The 20,950-nt window shown below is 42.9% G+C and overlaps 1 protein-coding gene across 2 annotated transcripts in view; it reads right to left on the bottom strand.

The window, feature by feature from the left end:
* Positions 1 to 20,950, bottom strand: part of pde6a (phosphodiesterase 6A, cGMP-specific, rod, alpha) — a 48,910-nt gene that overhangs the window by 20,699 nt on the left and 7,261 nt on the right. For both annotated transcript variants that reach the window (XM_054739377.2, XM_015951855.3), the window contains exons 6-12: positions 12,421 to 12,561; positions 11,774 to 11,848; positions 11,213 to 11,277; positions 6,164 to 6,230; positions 4,903 to 4,950; positions 3,637 to 3,786; positions 274 to 417 (exon numbers count right to left, since the gene is read on the bottom strand). In XM_054739377.2, coding sequence (XP_054595352.2) covers positions 274 to 417; positions 3,637 to 3,786; positions 4,903 to 4,950; positions 6,164 to 6,230; positions 11,213 to 11,277; positions 11,774 to 11,848; positions 12,421 to 12,561 — 690 coding nt within the window. The remainder of the gene's footprint in view (positions 1 to 273; positions 418 to 3,636; positions 3,787 to 4,902; positions 4,951 to 6,163; positions 6,231 to 11,212; positions 11,278 to 11,773; positions 11,849 to 12,420; positions 12,562 to 20,950) is intronic.

Raw genomic sequence — 20,950 nt, 5'->3', positions numbered from 1 at the left:
CAGACTCTACCCTTTCCCCACTGCTCCATAACAAATGTGTTTAGCATCCATCAACTTCATGGCTGCATTTCGTCAAAAAACACGAGACATGCTCCATTTTAGGGGTTGATGAGTTTAAAACACAAGAGACAAAAAAAAAATCCCTTGATGATGTTTTCAGAATTTAGATAGCTGCATTAAAACATCCATTAGGCTTTTGTAAATGTTTTAAAACTTATATCTGATTTGACAAAAACTGTGTAACTGCCAGACTTTATTTTCACATATACTGACCAGAATGTTCTGGATTTCATCCTTGCGACACTTGACGTGGTACATAACCATGTCCTGGAAGATGTCCTTCCTGTTCTCCAGCTTGTTCATCTTGTCATAAGTGTCGGTGTTCAGCACAGACCAGCCCAGGAACTGGGTCAAAGACTGGACATGGGTGTGAGAGAAAGAAATTGAGGTTAGAAGTGGTGAGTCAGTAAATATCATGCAGTAAAGACAAAGTCTACACAGATCCTCTGACAGGTAAAATTAGGGTCTATAACACCTGACCAATATTGGTTTTTCTATTACCAATTCCAATACGTAGAGGCCACTTTAAGCTGATGGACCATATCTTCTGCCAGTTTTTGGGCTGATTTCTTATGTTCCATATCAAAATGTTTTCCACCTTATGCTAAAAGGTCACTGATAACATCTGTTGATGCACAAAATTAAAAAGAATCTTTAAGAGCATTTGTTATGCAGATGTGTATCAGGAGCATAAACATTTAAATAAAATTCTGCAGCATCAACATTTAAATAAAATTCTGCAGCATCAGCAAGCTGCCCAGAGATCTGCCTGGCTTTAGATCAGCTTTATTAAGGAGGTACATTGGCCGACTGATATATTTAACTACCCCTACCTACAAGTGCATAACACATTTTTGATCAAATAAAATGACAAATGACCTGAACTGGTAAAGCATCTTTCTTAGTCAGAGAACTCCTAAGCGCTTTACACTACCGTGAATCATTTATCCCTGCATTCACACACTGATGGTGATGAGCTACAATGTAGTCACTGCTGCCCAGTTATGGGGCAGACACTTAACTCCTCTGCCATCGTTATTATTATTGTGTCAATGAAATCAATGGAAAACATTCAAACACTTCATGCATAATTTAAATTAAAATTATTCTCTAAGGTAGCCTAGAAATGTAGACAGCGAAAGCTGAAGCTCACGTTCTGATGAAGCCAACAGGACCACATCATCTGCAAAAAGCAGAGACCTGATTCTCAGGCCACCAAAACAGATGCCCCCCACACCTTAGCTGTGCCTAGAAATCCTGTCCATTAAGGTTATGAACAGAATCGGTGACAAAGGGCAGCCTTGGTGGAGTCCAACTCCCACTGAGAAGGAGCCCGACTTACTGCCGGCAATGCGGACGAAACTCTGACACCGGTCATACAGGCACCTAACAGCCCATATCAGAGGGCACGGTACCCCATACTCCCGGAGTACCCCCCAAGGGATGCGGTCAAACGCCTTCTCCAAATCCACAAAACACATGTAGAGTGGTTGGGCAAATTCCCACGCACCCTCCAGGATCCCCCTAAGGGTATAGAGCTGGTCCAGTGTTCCACGGCCAGGACGTAAACCACATTGCTCCTCCTGAATCTGGGATTCAACAATCCGACGGACCCTCCTCTCCAGAACCCTTGAATAGACCTTACCGGGAAGGCTCAGGAGTGTGATCCCCCTGTAGTTGGAACACACCCTGTGGTCCCCCTTTTTAAATAAGGAGACCATCACCTTGGTCTGCCAGTCCAGTGGGACTGCCCCCGATGTCCACGCGATATTGCAGAGCCACGTCAGCCAACACAGCCCCACAACATCCAGAGCCTTAAGGAACTCCGGGCAGATCTCATCCACCCCTGGAGCCTTGCCACAGAGGAGCTTTTTAACCACCTCAGTGACCTCAGCACCAGAGATTTGAGAGGCCAACCCAAAGTCCCCAGACTCTGCTTCCTCACTGGAAGACGTGTCGGTGGGATTGAGGAGGTCTTCGAAGTATTCTGCCCACCGATCCACAACGTCCTGAGTAGAGGTCAGCAGCACACCGTCCCCACTATAGATAGTTTTGGTAGCGCACTGCTCCCCCGCCCACCCCCCCACCCCAGTCGGCCACCTCAACAATGGAGGCACGGAACAGGGTCCATTCAGACTCAATGTCCCCCACCTCCCCCGGAACATTTTGGAAGTTCTGTCGGAGGTGGAAATTGAAGCTCCTTCTGACAGGAGACTACCAGATGTTCCCAGCAGACCCTCATGATACGTTTGGGCCGGCCTGGTCTGACCGGCATCCTCCCTCACCATCTGAGCCAACTCACCACCAGGTAGTGGTTGGTTAACAGCTCCGCCCCTCTCTTCACCTGAGTGTTGAAGACATGCGGCCGCAGGTCAGATGAAACAACAACAAAGTCGATCATTGAGCTGCGGCCTAAGGTAACCTGGTGCCAAGAGCGCATATGGACACCTTTATGTCTGAACATGGTGTTCATTATGGATAATCCATGACTGGTACAGAAGTCCAATGACAAAACACCACTCAAATTCAGATCAGGGGGGCCGTTCCTCCCAACCACACCTCTCCAGGTCCCACTGTCATTGCCCAGGTGAGGGTTAAAGTCCCCCAGCAGAATGAGGGAGTCACAGGAAGAAGCGCTCTCTAGCAACCCCCCCAAAAGTCTACAAAAAGGGTCAGTAGTCTGAACTGTAGTTTAGTGTGTAAGCACAGGCCACAGTCAGAACCCATCCCCCCACATGTAGGCAGAGGGAGGCTCCCCTCTCATTCACTGGGGTAAACCCCAACGTACAAGCACCAAGATGGGGGTGACTGGTATGCCCACCCCTGCTCAGCACCTCTCAGTGGGAGCTACTCCAGAGTGGTAGAAAGTCCACCCCCTCTCAAGGAAACTGGTTCCAGAGCCAGATCCATGCGTTGAGGTGAGTCCAACTATATCTAGTTGGAATCTCTCAACCTCACACACCAACTCAGGCTCCTTCCCCACCAGAGAGGTGACATTCAATGTGCCAAGAGCCAGCTTCTGTAGCCGAGGATCAGACCGCCAACGTCCCCGCCCTCAACTACAACCCGTCACACACTGCACCCGACCCCTTTGGCCCCTCCCACGAGTGGTGAGCCCATGGGAAGGGGGACCCATGTTTCCTCTTCGGGCTGTGCCTCCATGGGTGAAAGCCCAGCCACCAGGTGCTCGCCATCGTGCCCCACCTCCAGGCCTGGCTCCAGAGGGGGGCCCCGGTGACCCACGTCCGGGCGAGGGAACACAGTTTCCATTTATAAAATTCATCATAAGAGGTCTTCGGGCTGCTCTTTGTCTGATCCGTCACCTGACATGAAATGCTTCATATTAAAGGCTTGTTTTGCTTTAAAAGCACCACTGAGAGTTAAACCGGCAGGTTTTCTGTTGGACTGATTTCAGCTCAGCAGACAGAGATAAAAAAAAAGCCTTCAGGTCCAGAGATAAATAATGTAGAGGCCCTGAATGGCCTGTAGTGTATTTATAAACCTGTGACTCAGTGTAGCACACAGACACCCCACCAACACCACCGCCACACACAGACACACACTCAGAGCATGCACCTCCATTAGTGTTTCATCCATTTCATCAAAGGGTTTCCCGTCCTTCCTGTTATAGAAAGTGGCCACACCCACGATCTCTTCTTTCTTGTTGACAATTGGCATAGACAGGACGTTCTTAATGGTCCAGCCAGACTCATCCAGCGGTTCTGTCTGCAGATAAAGAGCCACACAGACACACAGCACACGACTTATTCTAGCCAACAGGCCGGATCTGTGCTTTAATTTTAGAATGAGGCATTTTTAATGAGATATCAGCATTGTTCATATCAATATTGTCATAGATAAACACAGTAACAGCATCCACATGTGAATGTCACCATAAAGTGAAAATGTTCTCCAGAGGAAAAAAAATATCTATAGGGCATATTGCACTTTATGAATTTCTACTAATACTAATACTAGAAAGACTAACTTCAGATTAAAAAAGTATATTGAACCAAAGGGAACAACAAAGTATATTCACACACAAACATGAGACCATCAAAAGAAGAAGCAGGATTTTATCTATTACATGATCCATGAACTTTACATACTGTACTTACATACTTTAAGGTGCATGACACAAGAATGGAGTAAGAATGACATCCGGTGATAAAATTTGGTTACTGCAGTGCTTTCCTAACAAAACAAATAACTTATCCATATCCGTTCATGGCTGTTGCCACTACATGTCATCGCCAGAAGACTATTGACAAGTCCTACAAAGTAGGTTTTAAAGTAGATAAATATATTTCACTGGAAAATGTAATTGTTGGTTATTGATAAAGCAGCTTGAAACAATTTTAGAGCTGATATTTGCTTCTAATTCCTTGCTAGCATACTCAGATGTAGCCTCTAGCCTTCTTTACCTGATATTAGAGTAAAATAAAAGTCTTAGGTTACAAGAATCAACTTCTGGGTCGCTCCTGGCTTCAGTTCTTTAAACAACCCTGGAGCTTTTTGCCAGCCGGTGTTGAAATTAAAAGTGCGTTAGTTCAGCGCAGACTTGGCAACACTGTGGGCTTAGTTTTATCGAATGAGGCAAACTGACAACTGCCCAGCCAGCTGAGAATTAAATCTGTTTCAGTACAACCTTCGTTGCTGCATGGTTGAGACATTACACTGATTTGTAATTATTTCACTGTGAAATTCAAACATATTGTATCTCTAATCCATGGGATTTTTTAATTTAGTAAAAAGATTTTTAAAAGAAATTGTGTGCAGATGTAATGGTACTGAAATGAATGAATCAAACAAACAGAATAAAACAAATAAAGAAAATCTCACCTGGAAGTGAAAAAACTCATCTTCAGCTGCATTCATGATGTTGCAAATCTGTTGAAGAGCGAAATGTGAAGCAACACGTTTCGAAAATCCATTGGAAAAACATTTAGATTGTTGTGAATTTAAAACAGAAATCTAAAACTAGCAGAAGGTTTTTTTTAGCATTCAGGCTCAAAAAGCTAAAGAAAGAGGATCAAGTACACCTTTGACATTTCCTCACATGTCAAATCCTTTAGCTTTAGCTTTTTAAAATAAAACATGTTCATAGACAAAGTCAAACAGGTAGGATGAAGTTATATGGCCCCACCCAGAATTCATTTAAACCCTCATGTAGCATCAAAAACCGTACGTGTCGATTTAATGTGTCTTTTTTCTCTCGATTTATGAAAATGGAGCTCTGAAGAAAAGTGAAGGCACTCTTTCACATAATGGTAAAAAAGAAAAATTCTCCTGAGGAAACACGACGAAGAGTTGAAAAATGACAAGCAGCAAGGAAAATGAATGAACATGAGGAGGACAGATGGAGAAGGAGAGATAGATAAATGAAACCAGGTTGAGCACTTTGGAAAAAAAACTCTGTGATTGATTGCAAAGGCTGCAGAAATTAAAATTATACATTAGAGCTTGTGAGGCTGAACACTTTTCATCTCTTCAAGGGTGTTCACACTGACAGCTGTGTAATAAGACCTAATGGTGTTCTGCTTCTCTGACTTTACTCAACATTTTAAGAAAAAAAAATGTAAATCAAGTGTCTTTAAAAAATGCTTTGAAGAAATTTGAAAAGACCCCTGCTTGCCATACCCTCACAAAAATACATATGTTATTGTTTTTTAATGAAATGCAATAATTCAACTTCAACACACAAATGTTGCCTGGAATATATTTTATAATCAGATGTTCTGGTTGGCTATTATGGCTGCGTTTAGATTTTATTGATATAACAAAATCTTGATCATGTTGCTGTTTATGCAGACACTTAACTAATCAACTAACTAACTAACTAACTTTCATTGTGTACTATTTAGGGTTTTAGTAATTCTGGTACATTTGTTTTCTGTTTAGGGTAGGGGTCTTTCAGCATTTATACTTTTAGGGTTTATATTGAATCTTTCTTAATGTCCTCCATTTGTATTTTATTTTAGAGCAATTGTTTAAGGACAAAGTAGCCTTTTGGGAAATTGCAGCAAATTTTAACTACATATCTACATTTATTTTAAAATATTTGTTAACTTAGAAGGTAAAAGGGATGAAAACAAATACTGACCAGCCCAGTTTCAGCAACATAGGTGGGTAAACCACTAACCAGAGCCCAGTGGTCGGCTGGTGGATTCCTGCAGGGGAGGAAATATGAATGACCATATTTTTCTATAATGGAAACTGTCAAACAGAATAATTAAATCTACTTTGAGCTTTAAAAGTAGACAAGGCAGCTTTGGATTGATTTTAGCACCCCCTAGTGTCTGTTTGTAAAACTGAAAGCTAAAATTATCTCGTCACTGTGTTTGTCTTTTTAACCCTTTAAGACCCAACACATTAAATAATATTCAAAAGACTGAAATGTATTAAAATTTTAAACATTTGATTGGTAATGATATTATAACAATTATTAACTTTCATAATAAATTTATCAAGCAATTCTATAATAATACAGCAATAATTACACTATATAAAAATGCCACTTGACACTTAAGTACATGAATAATCCATGAGCAGGCAGAAAACCCTAAAAAAAGACTGTAGATTGTTTTGGAAAATGCTAATCTTGCTAAAGAGACACAGCTACTACAAATTTAGAAGTGTGTGTATCACATAGGATACAGTGGGCCACCTTAATCTAACAGCTGAAATGCCTCCCCAGCCTTTCTTATTGTCTACAGGAGCAATTTATGACTAATTTAAACAAATCAGCTGTGTTCATGATCTAAAGCATGCAGGAAACATGCAGGAACCAGATTGCAGTGTCAGGTATGTCAGCTCAAATCCAACAGACCGGACTTGCAACTCTGAAGTTGCAAATGTCGTATTCTTTGAATTGAAAAAAAAAAAACAACTCTAATTTCCCTCTGGGATTAATAAAGTATCTTTGAATTGAATTGAATTCTGGCCCGGAGGGCGGTGGGTGTCACGTTTTGTAGGATGGTTAGGACCCAAAATGCAGAACCCAGGATGACACGAGGCAGGAGTAAATGTAAAGAAAAATCCTTTTATTGGTAGGATGATTCCACAAAGAACATAAATCCAAAGGGCAGGAAGCCAAAGTCCAAAAATCCAGGGGATGATCAGGAGATCCAAAAACACTAAAGGAACGAGCAGGACTGACAGAATAAGTCACACTGACAGCAACAATGGACCAACAAGAACAATGACACAAGGGGAGGGCTTTCTACACTGGGGCTGGAGAGATAGGAGACGATGAGCAGGTGTGTGGGGAACTGGCACAGGTGAAAGCAATAATGAGGAGAGGAGCAGAGGAGGACACCAGACGTGACTGGGAAGGGCACACACATACACACACACACACCGAGATGGGGAAGGACACACACACACACACACACACACACACACACACACACACACACGGACACACACACACACGGACACACACACGCACACACACACCAAGCTGGGGAAGGACACACACACGCACACCGAGCTGGGGGAGGACTCGCACACACACACACACACACCGAGCTGGGTACAAAAAAGGCTGGAGCTACAAGGATACAGAACGTGAAGGAACACCTGGAGGAGCTGGGGATGACTGAACACAGGACCTGTGAGGAATGATCTAAAGGGCCACAACAGAAGACACATGAAGAACACAAAGAGACATAATGAGACGCAGACAACGGACACATGCGGGCACTATGAGATACAAAAGAAGAACCTGGAGTGGGAACTGGAGGGGCTGGGGGCAAAGGGACACAGAACATGACAGTGGGCATCTGAGTGACATTTCATTAACCTTGTAAAGTAGCGGTTCCCAAACTTATTTAGCCGCGCACCCCCTTCTATGTCCCGAGCATGTCGACGCACCCCCCCACATCAGGGCATGGCTATATATATATATATATATATATATATATATATATATATATATATATATATATATATATATATATATATATATATATCAGACGTCAAGCTAAGCAGACAGGGTTAGAAAAATTATGATCGACCTTTTTCCCCATCACTTTCATTTTTTAAATGGTAATTAATAAACATTCGATACCATTACAATTTCCTTTGATTTAACTTTAAATAAATATTTAGAGTGCACAGGTAGCACACAAAAATGCAATTTAACAGTTTTCTTAAAGTAGGAACATTTAACCTGTGTGGCCAGAGCGCTCTCCTTCCTTCTGCTCTGCTTAAACCTGAGCTGATCACCTACTTGTGCGTAATCAAATGTCTATAGGGGAAAAGATGAAAAAGCTATAGCCATGAGGTTCACTTTTGCCTCAGACCGACTTATTGCTGTTTTATGGTGTGGCTGAATCTGCGATCCGCTGCCACGCGGACTGGAACAACAAATGCTGCAGTAACATGAGTTGTGGTCAGGTTCATGAGGAGTCACTGGCTGGAGCGGACCCGACTTTCATACTTCATCCCAAAATAGAAGCTAATATCTTAATTTGACCTTGAATGAAAAATGTTGTTATAAAATCTCTTAAATGTTTTTATCACGGAGGAGGCAGAGCTCATTTCTGCCTTCAGTCTGACGGCACGCCGGAGTTTGCGCAGCGTGCAAGCTTATTGAATCTGTGTGTGTGTGAGTTTGTGCGCGCGCGCGTGCGGCACAGCTCCATGAAGCTTGGTTTATGCTTGACGCATTCACTTTCCGCTTGGTGATGCGGCTCGCCGATGGAACACGCTTCACAACTTGCAGCGTTTGTCACCGCGTCTCGTTATTGGCACTATTTAAACCAATGTGGTAAAATTACTTCTGCCCATCCCAGATGTGCTCACTTGTGCACCCATGAGCCGTGGTTCCGCTGGAACGCGTCTGACCTTTGACAGACGCACTCTGAACTTCAGATCTTCAGCGTGCTGTTAATAGCCTGAATGGGAATCATTTCTTGATTTATGTAGTTACATCCACGATGTTCTGCGTGTGAGGTTTACAATGTCAGAACACCTGCATGAGACAGGGGTTAATTACAATCTGCCAGAATGACTCACCACCTTCAGATTTCTCCAACATCGTTAAAAATGATCAAATACGGAACATATCGGCGTGCGCAGGCCAGAGTGCTGAAGCTCGGCGCATTGTTATTATGAAGTTAGGGCACATATGGAGGACACGCACATAAATATACTTGTTTTCAATTACATTTATTGTGCCCACTTACTTTTTCTTTGGCCCACCCACAAATGAGTTTCTGGGTACGCTAATGGTGACATATGACAGACTTCTCTGAGCTCCGCAGCCATTGCACTTTTCACCTCGCGCACCCCCTAGCGGCAGCTCGCGCACCCCCGGGGGTGCGTGCACCACACTTTGGGAATCCCTGCTGTAAAGGGTAATTTTAGCACATACTAGCTCAAGAAAATGATGAAAAAAAAAATGAAGAAGCTGCAAAGTATCTAGAACAGCAGCTGAATAACAGTAAAATAATGTTGATGGTCTGAAAGAAATGGTAGGATATTTTCATGCAACTGATTTGATTTTTCAATTCATTAACTTTAAAACTGCACCCAGTGCTGATTTTACCCACCAGTTTTCCATCTGCACCTGACCTGCTGTTCTAGATACTTTGCAGCTTCTTCATATTTTTTTTCATCATTTTCTTGAGCCAGTATGTGCTAAAATTACCCTTTACAGCAGGGATTCCCAAAGTGTGGTGCATGCACACCCGGGGGTGCGCGAGCTGCCGCTAGGGGGTGCGCGAGGTGAAAAGTGCAATGGCTGCGGAGCTCAGAGAAGTCTAACAATGTTGATGGTCTGAAAGAAATGGTAGGATATTTTCATGCAACTGATTTGATTTTTCAATTCATTAACTTTAAAACTGCACCCAGTGCTGATTTTACCCACCAGTTTTCCATCTGCACCTGACCTGTTGAATGTCTTGTGAAAAACTCAAAGGAAGGATAATATCAGGTTGTTAAATCACGTCTTGGGCTTTAAAGGGATTTTGAAAACAAAGAAAAGTTGTTTTTGCATTATCTGCAGCCATCACAGCATCATTCTCATCCTGGGAGAAATATCATCATCGTGTAAGCCTTTTGTCTCTAAACAAACTAATAAGACCAATTTTTACCATCTACTTTTTTGCCTTTTGGTTGGTGTTCATGAACATTTAATGAACCTTCTGGAACCTGCAGACAGCATCAAGAACAGCACCTATCCACATTCAAAGTCAAAATAAATATCCGGAGACAGAAAGTATAAACTACTTTAGTCCTATTTTGTCTATAGCTTTGCATCCTTTTGACGTTTCTATCAGATGTTGCTCATTTAAACACTAATAACTTTTTTTTTGTGTTTTATGTCCAAATGAGATGTGTTGGCATTACATTGTCACAGCATTGGAGTGTAACAAATAGGCCAAAAAATCAGTTTAGCTCACTTTATAGTTTTTGTGTAATTTAATTTTATTATAACCGTTATTGCATTTGTGCACAAAAAAATGCACACACAATGCTTCCTAACATGATATTTAATAACTCCCAATTTATTTACATGCATTTCATCCTTGCCTTCAGCTTTAACAAAATATAATAAAATAATAGTGCATTCCTGAGATTTAACACTTTTATTCCCCCCTTTATTGCCAGGTATGTGATCAAAACCAGAAATGTACACAAATGAAAAGTCAATGACTCAAAATAAAGCACCAAGAATGTTAACGTTACAAAAGTGTTAAACCATTATATTGAATGTCGTACAGCAATTTTTCAAATGTTTATTTGGTAATTCCCCTAAAAAATAAATAAATAAATAAATAAAAAATGGGCTGGATTTGATATAGCACCTTCTAGAGTCCTGGAACCCCTCAAGGCACTTTACAACACAATCAGTCATTGACCCATTCACACACTGGTGGGGATGAGCTACAATGTAGCCACAGCTGCCCTGGGGCGAGGCTGCAGAGCACTGGCGCCCCCGGTCCCTCCGACCACCACCACCCTCCCAATGAATTAGATAAACTGCTTAGCATAGCCAAAATGATTCACAAAAACACGCCTGTCGTGCAAAAATATGCACTAAGGACATTTAAGGCTTAAATCAAAACTGACATCATAACTTAAACAAACCACACCATTAATTTTAATGCAGGTTTTCTTTAACTCAATCTTTGTTGTGACTTACGGTATAACTTTAATGTCCTCTTTGCCATGAAGGATGTAGTCAATCACTTTGTAGAAAATTATTTCCTAGAAAATAGAAAATACAGAATACTCATTGAGACGTTGTTTCCCAGTGCTCCAAACTAGGCCACCTGTTCTGCTTTTTGATGGAAGATGGAACAGCAACAGACGTATTTTTGGAATGACTTCTTAAACACACAGAGCTGTGACAGAGGAAAACTTAAAGCAAGACCCAGTTATCCCAGCTGGTAAACACCCAGAACATCATATGAGTCCAACAGAAGGAAAGTTCCTCTGGTCACCTGTCCTTAAACTCTCCAGATTGAGAGATTTTCACTTGTCAGCATGGTTTCATAACCCAGAGAGGATTGATTTTAGCAGGTGTCACAAAAATCTGTGACCTACATTTTGACAACCCAGATGGTGGTGAAAAATGTAAGATGTGACACTGAGACGCAGAATACTGAAAACAGTTTAAACACAAAGCAGTGACATTCAGATGAAGAGGAAGCAATAGGAAAAGCAACAGTATTTATCACAGCTGAGGCTGGTATGTTCTCACCCTGCCATCAGGAGTCTTGGGTCCATCATAGGGAGGAACTTCTCCCATCAAAATGGGCCACATGTCAAAGAACTCCTACAAGGAAACACAATGAGGACAAAGAAGCTGACCCCTTTATATGTTATATATCTTGTATATTGCTGCAGACATATTCCTATGTTTTAATTGTTTTAAGATAGATTTACTCCAGATCTTAATCCACATTCAACATTCTAACTCTTGAAACCCATGAGAGGTGTGGATCCTCTGTGTTGTGGTTGTAGACAATGCAACATTTTCAAAACAGGCTCTTAAAGATGAACCACCATCTTGTTTGTTGTTTATTATTAATGAAATCTAGCATAGTGTCACGTGTTTGTTCTCCTAAAGCAGGTGTTTTGACTCGACTGGCAGCAGCTTGTAACTAAGTGACAGCCACAGTCAATAAGTAGTATTCATCGTAATGGTAAAAAGAATCCACACAAGTACTGATCACACAATGGTTTTACTGGTTATTTTCTATGAGCAAACTAGAGAAAGAAACCTCTAGTCTACGACAAATGGCAAAAAAAAGGAGACAGGAATGAGAAAATAAACTGTTTATGGAATTGGAGGCTTGAACTTTCCAGCTGATCTTAAACTCTAGGTGTGGACCTCTGGAAACCTACCTTGGTTTTGGTCATGTCCAGCAGCCCTACAGAGTAACGGTCACAGTTGAGGAAAGCTCTGACTGTGTACAAGGCTTTGTGGAACTGCCTCTCTATGTCTGTCAGCTCTTCAAACACTTTGCTGGCAGACCACAACAACACCTGGACAAGAAAATACATGAAGTGGAGATATAAAAAACACTTTAAAGATTCATCAAACCAGCGTTTGAATAATCAAATCACAAATAAGCAGCTCCATCATTTTCATTATGTTTACATTTGAGGCTGTCTGGTCAGATTGGCAAAACCCTCTCCCAAATTATTTACAGTTTTAGAATAGAATAGAATAGTCCTTTCTTGTCCCTCGGTGGGGAAAACTTGATGTAACAGCAGCAGAAATTTGTCAAATTAACTAAATATAGAATAGAATGGAATAGAATAGAATTCAACTTTATTGTCATTGCACATATACAGGCACAGGGCAACGAAATGCAGTTTGCATCCATCCAGAAGTGCTTTAGCCGTGATATAGATGTATTAACATATATATTAGTAATAATATAGATGTGTAAGTATATTACAGAAATGGATCTATTACGTATGTTATAATGTACACTGTATGAATTATTTTATGAGTATTCTATGACTATAAGTATATACAGGCTGTAGTTAATACAAGCAGTCCATGAGTTTAACGTGGGTCATATGTCAGGAGGCAGAGTTCAGGAGTCTGACAGTTGTTGGGAAGAAACTGTTCCGGTACCTGGTGGTCTTTGTCCGGAGGCTCCTGTAGCGCCTCCCAGAGGGCAGCAGGGTGATCAGTGCATGTGATGGGTGACTGCGGTCTCTGATGATTTTCCCTGCCCTTTTCAGACACCGCTTCCTGTAGATGTCCTTTATGGCAGGAAGTGGTGCTCCGGCGATGCGCTGGGCAGTTTTCCCGACCCTCTGCAACGCCTTTCGGTCCGAGACGGAGCAGTTCCCATACCAGACTGTTATACAGTTGGTCAGGATGCTCTCGAAGTTCACCAGGATGTCTGAGGACAATTTGTTCTTCCTCAGAGTCCTCAAGAAGAAGAGGCACTGGTGAGCCTTCTTGACCAGCTTGGAGCAGTTGGTAGTCCAGGTGAGATCCTCGGAGATGTGGACTCCCAGCAACTTGAAGCTGCTCACACGCTCCACTGCCGTCCCATTAATGTGGATGGGTGGATTTGGGTCAGCATTCCTCCTGTAGTCCACGATGAGCTCCTTAGTCTTCTCAGTGTTAAGCAGCAGGTTATTTGTGTCGCACCACTCAGTCAGACGGTCCACCTCCACCCTGTAGGCGGTCTCATCGTTGTCACTGATGAGGCCAATCACCGTGGTGTCATCTGCAAAATTAATGATGGTGTTGGAACCATCAGCAGGTCTGCAGTCGTGGGTGAAAAGGGAGTAGAGGAAAGGGCTCATCACACAGCCTTGTGGTACACCAGTGTTCATTGTGATTGTTGATGAGCAGCGGTAACAGCAGCAGAAATTTGTCAAATTAATTAAATATAAACATTTGTTCTCTCTTATTTTCCACCTAAAGCTTATGAAGTATGCACCTTAAAACATGCTGCTGTTTGAATTAAAGAACAATTGTTTTTCTGATCTTGAAAACTGAAATGAGTACAACTTGCACAGTCTCACACTATGTCCCTCTCTGTTGTGCTTCAGCACTTTCAGGCACACAGCTTAACACTGGGTTCTCTTTGCTCTAACTGGTTGTTTTACGTAGGCACTGTTTGTGAATTGCACCAGGACTAAGAGAAACTTGTCAGACTGTGTTTTCTTCTTCCCAAAATACTCTTCGCATTATGGGATACTGCCAAGTTTACAATATGATGATCAAATCAAATTTGATTTATTTAGCACGTTTCATGCAAAGCAAGCAACACAAAGTGCTTAACAGATTAAAATGACCCATATAACCCACATGCCCTCCCTTTCCCACATTTAAAACAATTATGACAGTTTCACCCCCAATCCACAAACCATTCTCAGGCACACACACACACACACACTTGTACACTTAACACATTAAAAGACCACACTAAACACTAGGCTGAGCTCAGATTGGACAAGTAATGAAAGACACGCCATCAAGGGAGCCATCTGCCTCGACAGCAGCAGATCTACGGCAGCAGCCAAGAAACCAATCCAGGGCACCCTGGGAGGGAGGGTGGCAACCCCCACCACTACCTGGGCACTACCCAAGGAGCGCCCTAGCCACCGCCACCGACAACCGGTCCCGAGGCAGAGGGCTCCACAGAGGAAACACTGGAAGGATTAAAATATGTAATATATAAAATCACAAGAGCTAATAAGGATAGTAAAATATCCAATAAAATGTCATTATATAAATAAAACAACATAAATGTGTAACCCAACAGTAATTAAAATAAATTAATAAGTAAAACAAGCAATAAATAGTTATCAGCTAAAAGGTAAACTAAAAAGGTGGGTCTTGAGCATGTTCTTAAAAACGTGAACATTCTTTAGAGACATCCACAGAAGAGTTACTGAGCAAATGAACTCTCTGAGGAGAAGATGGCGCTGGTGTGTGTGGCACACCGACTGCCTCACGGACACTCTCCTCTGTATATGTTTATTCTTTTTTTGGTTCTTGCGCATGGTGTGGACAGTGCATCCCTATTGCTGACTTATGATCGAGCAATGCTTCTGGAACTCCGGCCTGATGTCGGTTTCATCAGCCCGGTGATTGTGACGAGGCGGGGGGATTTTAGTCCCCCACGCTCATTTCGGAGCCTCTCGGTGCCACCCGTCCCTCCGCGGTGTGCATCCGGTCGTCATCAGTGGAGGAGGCGCCACCAGCATCGTGGCTGTCGAGGTGGGAAACATGTGCGCCTACGTGCCAAACCTCCCCGGTCCTGGAAGGAGCTTGCCAGGCTGTGTGGGTCTGGACGTCTTCTCGTGGCGCTGTCGCGTTTGTTGGATCCTCCGCCATCCTGCTTGATGCCACTGGCGGGCTTCGACTTGGATGCTTCGTCGCAACGTGTATTCTGGGGGTTTTGCTACCGCTGGAAGGGTGCCAACCTTGCAAATCTGCATCATGTGGACTCATGTGGGATGTCAACTGCGCCTGTGTCTCTAGATTCTGCTGCTACTGGACTAAAGACGTTATCATCAGCTCGCCTCGGCCTGGTTAATGCAAGGTCGGTAATGAACAAAACTTTTATTCTGAAAGACTTCTTTGAGGAACAAGGGCTCGATTTTTTGGGTGTTTGTGAAACCTGGATGCCAATGAGAGACACAGTGCCCTGTTGGAATTATTACCTGCAGACTGTAGTTGTTTTAATGTGCCAAGAACTGCGGGCAGGGCCGGGGGACTCTTCATTGTTTATAAATGAGGTTTCAGCTGTAAACAGATTATCCCTTTTTCTAGTTTTGAGGTTTGCTCTTTTGAACTTGGACCTTTTCCTCAAGTTTTTGTGGCGTTGGTTTATCTCCCGCCTGGACTGAATGCGGAAATTCTAAAAGACTTTGCTGATTTCTTGGCTATGAATGTGTTGAAATATGATCAGATTTTTATTGTAGGAGATTTTAACATCCATATTTGTTGCCCTGATAAGCCGATGGTCGAGGACTTTTTGCACCTGTTAAGTTCACTGAATATTTCTCAGTGGGTTAAGGGTCCTACACATGTGAAGGGGCACACTCTTGACCGGGTTCTTTCCTCTGGTCTTCAGTCCATTAATGTGGACACGCTCAGACCACTCTCCGATTTTATGTAATTTTAGTGTTCCGTCTCGGCAGGTCCCAGCTTCTCTTCCTGAGAGGTGCAGTCATGCCATAAATCCTGCTAAGGTGGCGAGATTCAGTGAGTGCTTTGGTCTAGCAGGACAGGATATTCTCTTAGCCCACCTCCCTGTTGAAGAGTTTATTACTCGTTTTGACACGCTATGCACATCTGTTTTGGATGATGTTGCTCCATTTAAGATTAGGAAAGGAGGGCATAGGGCAGAGCCGTGGATGTCTGCTGAGACCCAGGCCTCCAGGCAGGCCTGCAGGAGAGCTGAGTGAAAGTGGAAGCAAGATAAACTTCACGTGTCCTATGAAATTTATAAAAAGTCACTTTTTGATTACCAAGAAGTGGTGCGACAGGCTAGGATCAGATATTATGCCAACATTGTGGAATCAAATTCTCATGACCCATGCACTCTTTTTAAGGTAATTGATTCAGTACTGGGAACTGCAACTTCTGCCTCCAGGTCCACGGCTGCGATGGCAAGGACATGTGAAGATTTTCCTCACTACTTTGTGGACAAGATAGCGATGATTCGGGCTGCTATTGTAAGCCGCACTCCTGTTTTTGTGGAGCCTATGCCACTTAGGGCAAACCTGCCAGCCTTCCAGACTATATCTATGACAGAGCTAGAGGAACTCATTTCTAGGCAAAAACCTTCTGGTTCCTCTTATGATGCTCTTCCCCCAAGGATGCTTAAGGAGACTTTTTCTGTTCTGGCCCCTTATATACTGTTTATCTTAAATACCAGTCTGGCCTCTTGTGTGGTTCCCCTTACCTTTAAGAGGGCTGTTGTACGACCACTGCTGAAAAAGAAGGGGATGGAGGAGGCTGTGCTGGCCAATTACAGACCAATCTCACATCTACCTTACTTATCTAAGCTGCTTGAGAGGGTTGTATATTTAAAACTGGTTGGATTTTTAGACACTAACGAACTCTGGGAGATCTTTCAGTCAGGGTTCAGAGCAGGTCACAGTACAGAGACTGCACTTTTAATGGTTCTTAATGATGTTTTTTTAGCTTGTGACGGGGGGGGGGGGGGGGGTGCTGTCATTCTTTTATGTTAGATTTGTCTGCGGCCTTTGACACGGTCGATCATGACATACTTTTGGATCGGCAACAACATTGGGCCGGAATTACTGGTGCAGCCCTACAATGGCTACACTCCTACTTATCCAACAGGAGTTCTTGTGCCAGTGTAGGTGAAACCTCCTCGACCTGGGCGGGACTCAAGTGGGGTGTGCCACAGGGGTCTGTACTGGGTCCGCTTCTTTTTGCCATCTACTTACTACCATTGGGGAATCTTCTTTGGCGGTTCGGCATGCGTTTTCATTTTTATGCTGACGACTGTCAGATCTACCTCCCCCTTCAGCGGGGGGTCGATGGGTCAATATCAAAGCTTGTAGATGCCTTAGAGCAGTGGTTCCCAACCTTTTTCCCAAGGGACCCCGCTTTTTACCAGTAAAATTTTCGACAACCCCCTCCCATTCTCTCTTCCAGTACAAACATTATTAAGAAATGATAAAATTGTTCAAGAACATTTTAATATGCTTTGATTCAATATACAACAGTAATTGTAGGCTCCAGTACAGAACAAAGTCATTAACAAAACCAAACAGAGCATAATGTGCTCGACAGTTTGTATTACTTTTCTGAACTCATTGTTTCTTGTAAACACTGATAAATCAATCATTCCTTTCAATAAACGTTTGACACATACACAATACACTGAGCAAAATGTACTTAACAGTGTATATTACTGTTTATACTACATTATTTACTGTAAAGGCTGTGATTGATCAACCAGTCCTATCTTTAATGAACTTTTGACGCTTGAAAATAAAACAGTGAGCTGAGCAAAATGTTCTTAAAAGTGTGTTACTTTTTCTGTACTAATTATTTCCTGTCTTAATATCAGTAAACTTTTCACTCATGAAAAAAAGTGAGCAAAATGTAGGCTATAAACAAGTAATAAATGAAGTTTTAACCCCTTAAAGTGGAGAGGTCCTGGCGACCCACTGAGAGGCTTTGGCGCCCCCTTGTGGGGGTCGGGACCCCCAGGTTAGGAACCACTGCCTTAGAGGATGTGCGCTCTTGGATGGCTACAAACGTTTTACATCTGAATGACGTTAAGACTGAAGTAATTGTACTTAGCCCTGGCATGTCTACACGCCCATGCGATGCTGTGAATCTGGGCACTTTAGCATCCAACATGAAGACCACCATCCGAAATTTGGGAGTGCAACTGGACTCAGCCCTTAAATTCGATGCACAAATCAACCAGGTTGTGCGATCGTGTTATTTTAACTTACGCCGCCTAGCCAGAATTAAGCCCCTGCTGTCCAGAGTACATTTAGAGACTGTCACACATGCTTTTGTTCTTTCAAGGCTCGCCTACTGCAATGCACTGTATGCCGGCCTTAGTCAGGGTGCGGTAGCACGCTTGCAGTTAGTTCAAAACTCAGCCGTTAGATTCGTGACAGGCACTAGGCACAGGGAACATATCACCCCTGTGCTGGCATCCCTTCATTGGCTGCCTGTGCAATACAGGGCAAAATTCAAGGTCTTGGTACTGGCTTACAAGGCCTTTCACGGAACTGCTCCAGCATATCTTGCCAACCTTTTGCATAGGCATGCCCCCTCGCGGGCCCTTCGCTCTGCCGGCAGGGAGCTGTTGATCATTCTACGCACTAAGTGCAGGTCACGGGGGGACCGTGTGTTCTCTGTGTTGGCACTTGCACTTTGGAACCAGTTGCCTTTGGTGGTGCGTCAGTCACCCTCATTGGGGGTTTTAAGACTCGCCTTAAGACCCATTTTTTTGTCAAGGCTTTTCAGGATTAGCAAATTTTACCCGGCTTCGATGCCCCAGCCTCCTAATCTTTTTCTTGATTTTATTTTTTGCTTTTACTCTCCTCTTTTAATTGATTTTATGCTGGTTTTACGATTGTTATATTTTATTCTGATGGTTTTCTGTTTTTATTGTGTTGTGTTCAGCACCTTGGGCGTCTGCATTGGTCGCAGAAGGGGCTATATAAATGAAATGAAATGAAATGAAATTACGTAAAGCTAAATTAGAACTTCATAGAATTATTGACGAAAAGACACAATTTTTAGCACAAAGACTACAAATAGAAAACTTTGAACACAGTAATAAATCAGGTAAATTTTTAGCCAACCAGTTAAAAACAAATAAAGAGAAAACTACCATATCTGCTGTTAAAGACTCAACCAGGAATATAGTATATGATCCAGAAAGAATAAACAACACTTTCAGAGACTTTTACCAAACTTTGTACTTTCAGACTTGCCATTTATTAGCTCAAGCATAAGAAAACATGAAGGATTCAAAAGTATTACTATCAGCACCTCTCTGGCAGCATGGTGGGAGTATCTAAAAATGACAGAATCTTCACTAATACCATGCAGACGCACACCTATCTGGAATAATCCTGATGTTTTGCAAAATAACAAAATGATGAACCTTCCGGACTGGAAAAGTAGATGAATCCTATACTTAAGCTCAATAAAGTAGAATTAAAAAACACCACCAAGGGTATTAGACTTCTATAATCTCAAACCCCCCAAACTACTGTCTAAAATTTATAAGACACTGTCCAAAATAGACGATAGACTAGCAATCCCTATTTAAAAATGGGAGGTGGATCTATCAGTCAGCTTTGACCAGAATTTCTGGTCCCAAATTTGTTTAAAAACTTTTTAAATGATCAGACACCCCAATTTACAATTAATTCAGTACAAAATGCTACACAGAGTACACTATACAGGTCATCGGATGTTGAGGATGGGGTTTGTGTCGTCTGACACCTGTACACACTGCACAAACAACGTTCCTGACAATTACATTCATGCACTGTGGTCCTGCCCACCTGTCCAGGAATTTTGGGGTAGAGTATGTGAAGACCTGTCAAAGTGTCTGAAATGTCATATCCCAACTTCCCCCTCTCTTTGTTTACTGGGAAACCTGGACGATGTCCCGATTGAAACATTTTTGGTTCACGTGGTTCTGACTACCATATGCATCGCTAAGAAAACTATCCTCATGAATTGGAAAAATAGAGATACTTTTTGCATTAACCACTATAGAAATATTTTGTTAGATCATATTGCACTTGATACAGCCTCTGCTTCCACTTCAAATGAATCTCTTTGGGCTCCTTTGATCGGTTCCATCACAAAGCAATGATGGGGGTCATTGATGTTGTCCTGCGGGATGTTGTGGGTGATGGGGTGGAGGGTCTGAGTTTGGAGTATCCAGACGTTCACTGAGGGTGGGTTCACTGGGGGTGTCTGGGGCTGGGGGGCTGCTGCCCCCCCCTGGAGGTGCTTGGTAGAGCCCTGCACTGAAGCCCTACGCCCTCGGGCCGGGCTTCGGGCCAATGACTGTGTAATTACCTCGGACACGGGCCGGGTCGGGCCGGGCGCCTTTATTTTTAATCGAATTCATTAAAAAAATTGAAACACTAAATCACTCAAGAAAAGATTCCCATCTGAACATCTGAGCTGGACACCGCTCAGCGCAGCTCACTGTCAGCGTGTACTACATAAGGTTCACAGTGAGCTGAAGATGTGGAGAGGGGCTTGGAGCGCGTCACAAAACCAGAGCGCATGCGGGAAGATTCCTCCGACTGAAGCGAGCGTTTTCCAAACCCTGTCTCTCAGAGAGACTTGTCACTTAGAAAATGTTCCCTGATTATGAAACTTTGGCTGAATTGTGCTTGTTCCTGTCTCCAATGTGGCGACACA

This window comes from Nothobranchius furzeri, chromosome 1 (assembly GCF_043380555.1).
Source record: "Nothobranchius furzeri strain GRZ-AD chromosome 1, NfurGRZ-RIMD1, whole genome shotgun sequence".
NCBI classification, from domain to species: Eukaryota; Metazoa; Chordata; class Actinopteri; order Cyprinodontiformes; family Nothobranchiidae; genus Nothobranchius; species Nothobranchius furzeri.
Note: the sequence above shows the minus strand (reverse complement) of the source record. Positions and strands in the feature narration are given on the sequence as shown.